We start from the raw sequence: 12,525 nt of genomic DNA on the forward strand, positions 1-12,525 counted from the left end.
GATCTGGTAGAGCTTTACGGCGCGCGGTGGAGACTTAATTTTGGGTCAATTTGATAGGTATGAGGCGCAAGAAGTATTTGAGACTCTTTATTAGATTGTGACATATTAGGTGGCTAATAATCAATTGATTAGATAGTTGGATGTAAGGTTGAGAGATTTTTGATCCGCTCACTTGACTGATTCACCCACTTATCATTTATGATACGTTATGCGATATTTGATCAAAAACGGCACTAAGTATATCAAAAATGTTTTCGAATTATTCAGAAAAGCCGTGTTGTTTGTTATCAGGATGCCTGTTTTTGTCCACAGAAGCAATATGGTCACAGATCCCTCGCGTAAAACTTCCGTAGATGCCTTCTTCCCGTGTCGGCCACCATGAAGCCTCACCTGAATTATACGTGCAGCAACCCTTGCGAATTGTCTTTAGAATGACTCCAGGTATTGTCGATTGTATACTAGATGTCACAGACAACGGCATCTCGGAAATCGAGCGGCCCAGAAACGGGGCTTCCCTCAAACGACTCTTTCTGACAGATTAAGAGGCATGCCGTCCCGAACTGCAGTCACTCAGACAAAGGGGCTATCGATGGTGGCGACGGTGGTACCAATAGCTCCATCGTCGTCATCCTGTATACTAATAAGCGCTCACCCAAAGAAAAGACAAAGGCGTTCTAAAAGATCCTTTCCTAGCCAACAACAATTATAAAGCTATTGTGTCCAACCTCAAAGATTACTGCAAGAGACGCGACCCTTTCGCCGCCAAAGACACAGTCCACAAATCTGCCGTGACAGATTTCAACACTGCTGCTGGGAAGTCAAATGCTGATAAGGCGGAATTTTCTGTCGCCCTCGGGCAGTGGTGGCCAGCACCGCACCGCCCGGGTGGATAAGCCACTTTAGCAGCTTCTTCATTAACAGTTGCTTATTCATTGGCTTGGCGATGTAGTCATCCATGCCTTTCTCCAAACAACGCTCCATATCGTCCTTTAACGCGTAAGCGGTCATGGCGATTATGGGTAGACGTATGCCACTGTTCCGTATCCGCACCGTTGCCTCGTAACCATTCATGACCGGCATACTAATATCCATCAGTATCAGATCAAAGGCATCGGTCGTCGCGGATAGTGTCGAGACCGCCTGGGCGCCGTCCGAGACAACTGTTATGTACCGGAATCCGAAGCCATGCAGCATTTCGACCAGGATTTTTTGATTGATAATGTTATCCTCGGCCGCGAGGATCCGCGCCATCGGTGAGATCTTCATCAGCTGAGTCAGCTGTTCCGCAAGATCCTCGCCCTGTGAAACCTCCTGTCGCGACAGGTCGCTGCTAGGGACTGGCAGAGCATCGACGATTTGGATTTGCTGAAGGCTGTTGAGCTTCTTAAGCTTGACTGAAAACCAAAAGATGCTGCCCTGCCGTTCTGGGTTAGGTTTGTATCCAATATTCCCACCCAACAGCTCAGCGATTGATTTTGCGATGGACAGTCCGAGACCAGTTCCTTGGCGACGCTTCTGATGCGGAGTATCGAGCTGCGTGAATGGCTTGAACAGTTTCTGGGCGTCGTCTTGCGTCACGCCATGTCCAGTGTCGTAGACCTCAGTCAGGATTGTATAAGTGGCCACGTCTTCCGCGACCAGCGATACACTCACCAGAATGTACCCCTGTTCGGTAAACTTTGCGGCATTGCTGACAATATTCTCAACAACTTGGCGGCACCTCAGAGGATCCCCTTCTGCCCACTTTGGCAAGTTTGGTGACAGGCTCAGTCTCAGGGACACTCCCGGTTGCACAGTGGCCTGCACAGAATGGACGACCGATGTGGCCACACTAGCGATATCAACCTTGTCATTCTCGATGGAAAAACTGCCTGCTGCAATCTTGGAGTAGTCGAGGATGTCATTGATAATCCGTAACAGGACATGGCCAGACTCGTCAATCATATTAGCCGTCTCCCGCTGCTCCTCGGTTAGGCGGCTATCCAGAAGCAGGGAGCAAGCAGAGAGCACACCATGCATTGGCGTACGGATCTCGTGACTGATGTTTGCTAGAAAATCATCCTTCAACTTCGTGCTCTCCTCATAAGCAGCAATTAGCCGCAGTTCTGCCTCTTTTCGCTCAGTGAGATTCCGGGTAACCTTGCCGAAGCCGACGTGGATGTCATTCTTATATATGGCCGTGATAACGACGTTAGCCCAGAACCGGCTGCCATCCTTACGGTAGCGCCAACCTTCATCTTCCACCCTACCTTCACGCAAGCAAATCTCGAGTTCTCTTTCCGGCTTCCTAGACCGGATATCTTCCTCGCTATAAAAAGTCGAGAAGTGCTTACCGATGATTTCTTCCTTCTTGTAACCCTTGTTTAGCTCGGCTCCAGTATTCCAGGACATTACGTTTCCGCGGGTATCGAGAAGGAAGATAGCGTAATCTTTGACAGCTTGGACCAGGATGCGGAAAGCATCATCAATGGGCAGCCAGCTTTGTGTCATTACACCATCGGCAACTGTAGTGTGGAGTTCGGCCTTATCCCATTCCAAGATCAAGCACAGCAGTTCGTCATCTCTGTGGACAGGCATAATGCGCGCAGTCCAAGAAATACCGTTTGCAGTATAGGCCGAATAGCAGAGACGGAGAGCTCGGGCCGCAAGAGCAGTCTCAATGGCGTAGACGAAGGGAATACGATCGAATCTTTCGGTCAGCGAGCCCTGGTAGAGGGCGACGAAGAGGTCTTGATCGATAAGTTCTTCACGCTTGCGACCCCACGCCTCCAGCAAACCAGCCGAGGCTCTCTGTATGCGATACGACGGTGAGACGACAAGAGTGGGGACAGGCAAAAAATCAAAGATCTTGCTCATGGCGGGGACGCTGGCGTCGAGCGCCTTGGTGACCACATCCATTGGTAGCTGATGGACAGAGTCGTCGCTAATACGACGTCTCTTGGCCCTTACAAAGTTGATGCCCGCTTCAACCACTGAGGAGGGTACTGAATGAAAGGAAGCATGAATAAATTTATTCCTCAAGACCCACAACGCCAGATCTCGCTGCATTGTTTTTCCGGCCTCTGGCCCCTGAGATACTTACCTTAAAGGGTTAAAGTGAATGTGCTAAGCAGCAGCAAATGTGTTGATCAATTGTTCTTGAGTTGTTACTTGTGCGGGGTATTACATCCCGCAGAATTACGTGAAGCACACAGCTGGATTACTAAGGCAGTTGTTTCCTGAGACCGTAAAGATCATGCCTACCCTGCGACATTTCTTCTCCCTGGCCGCAATCGCATAAATCTATCTCCACCCAAATCCTTAACAAGTGCAGAACAAAGCCTCAATCTGCGCTTTACGCAGTCGCAAACCGCGGCGATGGCTTCGTCTACGACAATCCCACCTGCTGCCCCGGACTATTTCATGCGAGGAGTCTTCAAGATGACGGAGTCGGGCTCCGGCGCACTTCATAGGTACAGAACGTATCTTCAACGCTACGATAGGTCCGCGGCACATCGGGGACCCGGGCTCTTGGGTCACCAGGGTCCTCCGCTTTTCCTTCACTAGTACGCCTACACGGACAATTGACGAGTGGCCTACCCGTTAGCCCGTCGCTGCTGGCAACGTTCGGCCTGCTGTCTCCTCAATCTCACATCCTTTCCCGTTCTCGTACGTTCCTCACGGCACCGTTCACGATACACCGACTCCTTGTCACAATCATTTTTATGATTAATTGCCGACATACGACTATCAGTATTCAACCCCAGGTACATCGACCTTTTTACTGTCTACCGTAGCAGCTTCAACAACCCCTAGGCCGGACTATTGACTTGGCAAGTTGCAGGGAAGCATTCAGCAAGACACAATTTCCCAATCTCTATTTGAGTTCATCGGCTACTAAATAAGCCAAGTTCTTGAGAACGTATCGCAGCCAAGACATCTCTTGCTGGATCACCTCCTGGCGACTACACCAAAAGTGCCTCACTTTTCAGCAGCCAAGCCTTCACGCAGAAGAGCAGATTCATCTTGCAATCTCCTGGGCGGATAGTTCCAGACATTTCGTCGGCCCAACGAACCGCACAAGACTCAACTATAACAACCCTTACATGAAGCAAAATTTTATAATCTGGAAATTATCTGCAACTCGCTGTCGCCGGTTATAGCTTTATTTCGTTTTGGTAAGCATATCAACGACTTTCGGGGCTTTCCCCCAAAGCTAGCATAACACATTCGCCTGGCCACTGCATATTCCACGATCCTATTTGCGATGCTTTGCGACAGCTCGATTCCTGTCCACATCTGGTTTCATTTATGAGTGGTTTTTTTATTTAATTTTTATTTATTTTTATGTTGCTAACCCACCTTGTTGCTCTACAGGACACTCGGCCAGCGCTGACCTCAATTCAAGTATCAAGTCAAGTATTTCAAGTAAGTCAAGTAAGTTGACGGCCCTATATATTTCAAGTAAGTAAGTTCATAATGCCTCAAACTTGATTTACTTGATTTACTTGAAATACTGTATTTTATGGGTTTTCCTGTGCGACGGTCCTGGGAGTGACGAGGCCCTTCGTTTGTTTGTTTGTTTGTTTGTTTGTATATTTTTCGTCTGGGTGGCTGTAACGAAGCCAGATCTCCTACTGGAGCAAAAGACGTGCTGAGCTAGCTAGGTACAGGGAAACCCCGCTTCCTTCACCATCCAGCATACCAATGGCACAAAAGGTGCTGTATTTCTCAAGCCCGTCACCCGTCAGCGGGTTCGGGGGCAATCTACTGTCGAGCTTTTTCCACCGACCAGAATTCTCTCACGCATCACTACATCTGCTGACGCAGTCCACAATCTCCAGTAACCAAGTTGTAGCTCGTAGTCGACTGTCGTGGCGGCAGGGAAAAACCTTGGGAAGGAATCAGAGGCCGGCGGTGCGGCTTGCCTTCAAAGGGGAAAAACCCATCGCAATCGGCGTCGTTGATCGGGAGGATGTCGCTACCGATGCCACGGGCACCGTCCTCCGATATCTAAGGCGTTCTGGTTCTGAGGTGCCGCCATTAGATCCGACAAAGGTGTTGTCAGAGAAGGTGAACTCTCCAAAATTCCTTCTCTGAAAACTGCTGTTAGGGAGCCGATGGCGTCCCCGCAGTATTGTGTGGCCGAGTAGCCCGTAGAAAATCCCGCTCCTAACAGTGCACTAACAGTGCGTGCCAAGAAAGAATTTTTACAGGGGAGAGTTGGACGAGGCCCTTCGGGGTTCGTCAGGCCCAAGGTGTAGGGTAATGAATTTGATGTGGTCCGGAATGTGGCCCAGAGCTGATTGCACCAATGATGATCCAGGGACATGGTAGGGGTGTCGCGGATTTATTGTTTTGTTCGCCCGCGTGTTCGAGACGTGTCGCAGCTGACTCAGAACCCAAATCTGTGTGAGAAGCATCCACGATCCGCGGTTCGCCAATGATCCGCTATGACAGCACAACAGCAGTCGCTAGAAACGCTCCTGGGCATTAGCAGTCAGCGCAAATCACTAAAACAGCAGCTTGACGCTGCGTCCATCAAGGCTAAATCTAGGAGAACGACTCTTGCTGACCTCCCAACGGTTCAGATCGGCTGCAAGAGGTATATAGCAGAGGAGTATATTGCCAACAAGAACCGCAAAGGCCGGTGGAGCTGGATTCAAGCCTACGGATTCTTCCTCACGGAAGTCAGCCCTGATTTGCGGACGTTGCAGACCTACTGGGCTTGCTCGAAATGTGATGAACGCGGGAAGAGCTCGTTGTTCGTCGCGACAAACGCCACGTCGCCAATTGAACATCTCCGAAGGTATATGACATGCGTATGAGTCCGACATTTATTCCTTTTCAGCGCCTTACTGGATATAGGTCACATATGATCACTGAGGCGGACGGCAATGCGTATGAAGATTCGTCTCGCGCTGACAGTCAGCCCCCTTCGAAACGGCGCTGCCTGGAGGTTCCTACTGCAAGATCCAATGTTAATAAGGCGAAGGAGCTGACGGTCGGCTGGATCGTTACTGCCAATCTTCCTTTCACGGCGCCGTCGAATCCGTACTTGCGACGAATGCTCGACTTACACGATGTGTCATTGGCGAAAGAGGTGCCGTGGAGCCGGCAGTCGGTGCGTGATACCATGCGGAAATTATTCGAGGTGAAGAAGGGAGCAATATCGTGTCAATTGGAGAAGGCAGTCACAAAGATTAGCTTTAGCTTTGACATGTGGACTTTTCCAAACCGGTACGCTTTCCTTGGCCTCCACGCTCACTATCTCGACGCCTCCTATCAAGTCCAATCGCGACTTCTTGCCCTGCGCCGTGTGTGGGGAGCTCATTCCGGAGATAACCAAGCAACGACAATATATGACATCTTCGGCGAGTACGGGATACGAGATCGGATTGGCGCGGGTGTCTGCGATAATGTCTCGTCCAATGACACATGCTTGGCGAGCCTCTATCGTCAACTTTCTCCTGCGATGGCCGAGGAGGATATTAGAAACAATCGAACACGGTGCTTTGGGCATATTGTCAACCTTGCAGCTCGAGCGTTCCTCTGGGGGGAAGATCCTGACTCATTTGAGCGAGAAGCCTTCACCGAGGCGGCTTTCCAAGTTGAAGAGCGTGAGCTTCGACTTTGGCGGAAACGGGGAGCAGTGGGCAAGCTGCATAACATCGTCCGGTTCGTCAGGGCTTCTCCACAACGGCGAGAGTTGATGAAATCTCTGGCATGCAGCCAGCGCGATGAAGACGATTATCACCTCTTTGAGGAGGACCGAGCTGCCATCGATCTCGAACTGATGCAGAACAATGAAACCAGATGGAATTCGACGTTTATGATGATCCAGCGTGCAATTCGAAAACGAGAGCAGATTGACCATTTCATCACATATCTCGACACGAAGGCAGCAGAGCCCCGACAACGGGTGCCTGTCCAAGATCATCTTTCACAGCAGGACTGGCTTCTCTTGGCGGAGATACAGAGTCTACTAAAACCACTCTACGAGATCACCATGAGGTGCCAGGGCTGGGCTAAAGAAGGCCGTTACGGCGCCTTGTGGGAAGTGATGATCGGAATGGAATATTTGCTCAACTTCTTCGAGGAGCAAAAGCTGATATTCTCGCCCCCGGATGGCACTGCTGATGAGCTACAGATTGCCAGAGCCTCGGCAACCACGAGTACAGCTTTCCAGTTCATATTCGCTCTTCTTATGTCTATTTTACTAAGACTTTTGCAGGATGTAGTCCTCCACGAGCTGACCAAGGTCGCGGACGCGAGAAACACTTGCCACAGCACACTCGAGACGAATATACCGGTGCATTCTCGCAAGCTGAGAGCCTTGATGATGACCACCGACGATGCATACAAATCTCTATCAATAACTGTTGGTCAAAACTTGACGAGTATTACAGTCTACTTGGCCAATCGCCACTTTACCCGGCTGCCGTTATTCTACACCCGCGCTGGAACGTGTCTTGGCTTGAGGCTAACTGGACTAGCCACGAGCAACTAGTGTGGCTACGGGATGCTAAGAACAGTGTCCGGGAATTCTTTGAACAACAGTATCCCCGTAAGGAGCAGTCTGAGGCAGCGAGAACCATGGTAGGAAAAGCGATGCGGCAAGACGAGCCCAGCCAATTCGACCAGTGGATGCAGAGCTACGATCGGTACATGATGGAAGAAGAAGATGAGCTTGGAGTTTATATGAGGCAAGGGCCAGTCCGGCGAGAGAACTTGAACCCCATTCTATGGTGGAAGGAACACCAAGAAGAATATCCACGTTTGAGCAAGTTTGCCCTCGACATCCTGGCAATTCCTGCTATGTCTGTCGATCCTGAGCGGACGTTTAGTGTCACAAAGTTGACAATAAGCTCGCAAAGGCACAGCTTAAGCCCTGAGATAATAGAGGAAATACAGTGCCTACGGAATTGGCTAGGCCATCAAGCGATCACTGTGGGCGAGGTCGTCAGCTTTGGTGGGGACCTGATGGGCTGGGATGAAGGGGAGGCGTGAGAGTACCAATAGCTTTATCCTGGCCTCAGGTCAGCGCTTTCAATTCAAGTATATCAATTCAATTCAAGTTAAGTAAGTTCACGGACGATTTTATTTCAAGTAATCAAGTTACACCCCCGAACTTGACTTACTTGAATTGAAGTCAGCGCTGCACTCGGCCGTTGCTAGACGTCTCCCGACCGTATTTCACAGTCGTTGAACCGTGAAAGTCTTACTATCATGTAACCTATACTCGCAATTCTTGCGACACCGACAATTAAGCAGTCCTATTAGGGTCTTGCTCCGCGTTGCATTACTCACGGGGGCCAAAATGCCCTTAAATCAAAGCAATCCAGAGAAAACCCCGCCACCACCAACCGATTGTTTTCTCCATCTCGATTCCTTCAGCGGCAGTCGTGAGACAGTGCTAAGCGATCCACCAGAATGGCATAACGACTCAAGCCTCAACACGACCGCCAACAACAATCCCGCAGATGGTATGCACTACCTATAGCGAACTTGTAGTAATTTAGAAGAGGCTAATGCAAACCTGTAGCTAATCTCTCCTCCTCCCGGGAAGAATCTGATTTATTGGATACAGAGAAGCTACACTTGCACACTCGACATCATGTCGACCCTCCTGGTCCTATCACGGCGCACAGCAGTAGCTCTGACGACTACCGCAGCGTCATCGACGACCTAACGCTGGAGATTCAACAACTAAAGAAGGAGCTCAAGCGCTATAAGCAACCAGGTCCGGCCTTGCTTCATAAAGACAAGCTGTTTGAGATCAAGGTTTATGGGCTGCCCCAAAAGAAAAAGAGAGAGCTCGAAACCATACTGAGAGACCTTGCCGCGGATCACGAGGGGTCTCCAGAGGCGTCATCATCGCAAAAAAAGAAAAGGATATCCCCCCACAATCGCGATCACATATATTCCAAAGCTGGAGTTCAGCGCAGCCATGCTCCCTCTACAGGTTCCAGCCTCCGGCCGGCTGACTCCGCTTACGCCTCCATGTCAGCCGGTGGCGAATCTTCGAGAACGCCATTTTACCTCCCTATTTTGCCTTCAACCGAATCATCAAAGGGCAAGGTCGAGGACTATCTACGAGATGTTCCTGACGGGCTATACCCACAGCATGTAATCATGACAGACGAGGAGCGGAAGAGTCTTGTTGTTCGTCGCCTTGAACAGTTCTTCACAGGCAGAAGTAACAGTGCCGATGTCTCAAAAATGTCGCCTCTGCGCCCAGGTGGCAGCTTCATCATGGCGCGCGTTGTAGCAGATAAACAGGTGGCGGACTCATCATCCGCCTACCAACCACCCACTCATGAAACTGAGCCTATCCGGGAAGCCAGATTCCTCCCTCTAGAACAACAATCTCGCGCTTGGGAATATCAGTGCCATTTAAGTGCCCATGGATCGGCCTCTGATCCCGAAAAGGACAACATGGAGACAGAAGGCAATGTTAAAGGCTTGGTCTCGTCTACCAAGCCATTTCCCCCACTCCTGCTTCTTCCAAAACAGCGACCAACGCGACCTTGTGATCTGGACCCTGATCGTGCTCAGATTCCGTCTGAGAATATGAACTATATCCGACATTTGGACCTACTATCGCCCAACATATTGCCTGGACAGCAGAGTATCCAGGACATCCACCTAGACGCTGAAGGCTGGGTGTCTCTGAACCTGCTATACAATTTGGCCCAGCTCCACTTGATCAACGTAACTCCTGACTTCGTTCGCTCCGCCGTATTAGAAATCAGCACTAGGTTTCAGCTATCTACTGACGGGCATAAAATCCGATGGCAAGGCGGATCTAAAGATACCAAGTTCAGTAGCCGCATCTCTATCTACCATTCGCAAGAAAGTCCTCCTGTCAATAATATCGATGGTTCGGAAAAGACACGTGAGCATCAGAAGACGAGCCCGTTCATTAGCAATGAATCCCAATCCAGAGGTTTAAATAAGAATGTGTCTGCATTTGATCCGCAGTTTTACGCTCGAGTTGAAAGTTTCCGTTACAAGCCACTGTTTGTTCGGGAGGGATCATCAGATGCGAACACTTCACAGCATGCGTCGGTTTGCTCGGCTATAGCCGTGGACGACGATAACCCTGGCGAGGGACTTAGGCTTGAATGACTGTGGAGGGTCGGCTGGCAAATTGCAACGCCGCGAAGGTGCTATTACATACTACAGCGACGTACCTTTCTGCACCGATTTATCGGCTGATCCAGTTGATGTATCACCAACCATTCGCACGCCCTTGAGTAGCCAAAATCGGAAGGATTCTCAGCAGTCATACTTGGTTCATTCTCATCGACGAACAACATCTGGGTCCTCCGTCAGCTATAGGCCATTGACAGATCGAGGCCAGGGTCTACATCAGATGACTTCTTCCACGCATGAGGGTGATCATAGAGAACCGGGTATGATAAACAATGACTGTGAACAAGCCAGCGACATCGAGCTGGATCTGATTTGGAACGACGATCAGCAGCAGTACGTGTCGCAACAGCAACCTTTAGAACCCTGCGGACTTGGCGGCGTTCTCCCCGATGATCACTTTATTGTAGTTGTCGATACAAAGCGGCCCAAACAAGATATCCTCCCACAGGCTTCCAAGCCTCAGACTAGGAGACCCAACGAAAGCATAAAAGGGGCCATTGATCAAAGGGCGGTGACGTTGACCTCATGTCCTATCCCTGGCGGTTTAGAAACAAAAGTAACCGAGCAATCGCCGTCTATCGAGATTGAGTATCTGTCGGGGCGTATCACGAGATTAACGCCAGTCCCATTGCCAGCACCTGCTATGTTCTTTCCGCCGTTTAGCGTTGATAATTCCACGTCTGGCGAATATGACGAGCTGTCTATAGACGTAGATAACACCGGATCGTCAGAAGAGGATATGAGCTACCGGTAATATTGAGCCGTGTCGCCTGTAGTATCCGTATCGCCGTTCACAAGGAGCGGCACGTGGAATGCTTTGATTGGCCCCGCCCCGCATTTCAGCCATGGACTCTCGACATAGTTCTCCGCTGTCGCAGGGTAGGCATTAGTAATCTAGCTATATGCTTTAAGTAACTCTGCGGGATGGAATTCCCCGCACAAGAGATAACGAAGAACAATCAATCAACACATTTTGCTGCTGCTCATGATATTCACTCTAACCCTTTAAGCACGCTCAGTGCGACATCCGCCTATACGGATACGCGGTAGCGCTTATTGAAGATAATCATTTTATGCCACAAGAATAATTAGTATAATCTTAACAAGATTATGGGGTTGAATTACGGCCTGGGATGCGATATACTCTGTACGGAAAGGGCACACATACAAGTTTATTACACCCGGTAGACCTACGCCCAACATCTCTCTCATGCTTCCTTTCTCCACCCTACTTATTACTGTACCAAGGACTGCCTGTAATTTATTGAATTACACACTTTTCGTCCGTGCGTTGGCCCCCTGCCGTCATTACTTTCATGAAATTAAACCGGAAGAAGTGGGCAGCTTGTATACTTCACTAATACCTAGCCCTGTCGGCTCGGATTTGTCTTACGTCGAGTTTGCTGCTGATATAGAGCTGCCGATGCTTTTAAACATAGCTAAAGGTTCGTAACTCAGGCTTCCAAGAAACCTCCGGCTTACTGACATGAACTAAGTTACACCATTCGCAAGAAAGGTTATCTTCCCTCTAAAAGTGGCGATTGGCCTTCAGGAAGAGAACAATGAGGGACATTACCCCACTGCACGAGACGTTGTTGGTCTACACATAACGGCGTTCGCAGTGGAAAACTTCATTGACAGGGTTCTTCGCCATCGGGAGAGTATCATCAATTTAGCGGCGTTGCTTCACTTCCAGAAAGGCCTGACACTTCTGAAGGAAAGGCTTCTAGGGGAAGATGAAGAACTAAAAATTTCAGACTCTACAATCAGTGTGGTCTTGAAGCTTGCTGAAGCTGCACATTTCGACGGGGATTATCAGACATCAAAGCAGCATATGCAAGGCCTTCGTAAAATGGTGGATCTGAGAGGAGGTATATATGTGTTCAGGGGCAAAGCTCTTGAAGTAGGGATGTTGAGGTAAACTATACCAAAAACTTATAGCCATCGGCTAGAAATACTGATCCTTCGTAGGTGCGATCTTAGCATCGCGATGCACAATGGGTGCGGGCCATGTGTTCTTCAGTCAGCCTTCACAGCCGGTTCCGGATTATTCCCATAATCTACTGCGAGTTTGGGACGACAAGATGAGTTCCCAAGAGTACATTGAGATTTCTGAAAGCTTGGACAGCAGTTTGGCGACAGCTTGGCGAATTATGAGAAGATTTTGTGTGCTAGTGAATATTGAGACGCAGACTCAGCGGTTAATACGCCCGCAGACTATCCATGAAACGATGACTGCGGTAATGTATCGCCTGCTGCGCATGGACTTCACTGCCGGCTCGATCAATGAAGCTATACGACATGGGCTATTGGCCTTTTCTTACCATGTGTTACTGCAGTGGCAAGATATCAAACTCCCTTACCATTGCTTTCCTACTATCTACAAAA

The 12,525-nt window shown here is 49.5% G+C and overlaps 2 protein-coding genes across 2 annotated transcripts; one reads left to right on the plus strand and one right to left on the minus strand.

Annotated features, from left to right (window-relative positions):
- Positions 1 to 464: 464 nt before the first annotated feature.
- FOXG_14436 (uncharacterized protein) lies at positions 465 to 2,971 on the minus strand. Its single transcript, XM_018394494.1, has 2 exons — positions 2,013 to 2,971; positions 465 to 1,959 (listed from the first exon to the last, which is right to left on the minus strand). Exons 1-2 carry the CDS (start codon positions 2,013 to 2,015, stop codon positions 799 to 801), a joined length of 1,164 nt encoding a protein of 387 aa, XP_018254661.1. The 5' UTR covers positions 2,016 to 2,971; the 3' UTR covers positions 465 to 798.
- Positions 2,972 to 8,299: 5,328 nt separating this feature from the next.
- On the plus strand, positions 8,300 to 10,891 carry FOXG_14438 (uncharacterized protein; the record flags this gene model as incomplete). Its single annotated transcript, XM_018394495.1, has 3 exons — positions 8,300 to 8,465; positions 8,525 to 9,877; positions 10,101 to 10,891. The coding sequence occupies 3 exons, from the start codon at positions 8,300 to 8,302 to the stop codon at positions 10,889 to 10,891; spliced, it is 2,310 nt and encodes a 769-aa protein (XP_018254662.1).
- Positions 10,892 to 12,525: the final 1,634 nt, after the last annotated feature.

The sequence above is a fragment of the Fusarium oxysporum genome, chromosome 15 (assembly GCF_000149955.1).
Source record: "Fusarium oxysporum f. sp. lycopersici 4287 chromosome 15, whole genome shotgun sequence".
NCBI lineage: Eukaryota > Fungi > Ascomycota > Sordariomycetes > Hypocreales > Nectriaceae > Fusarium > Fusarium oxysporum.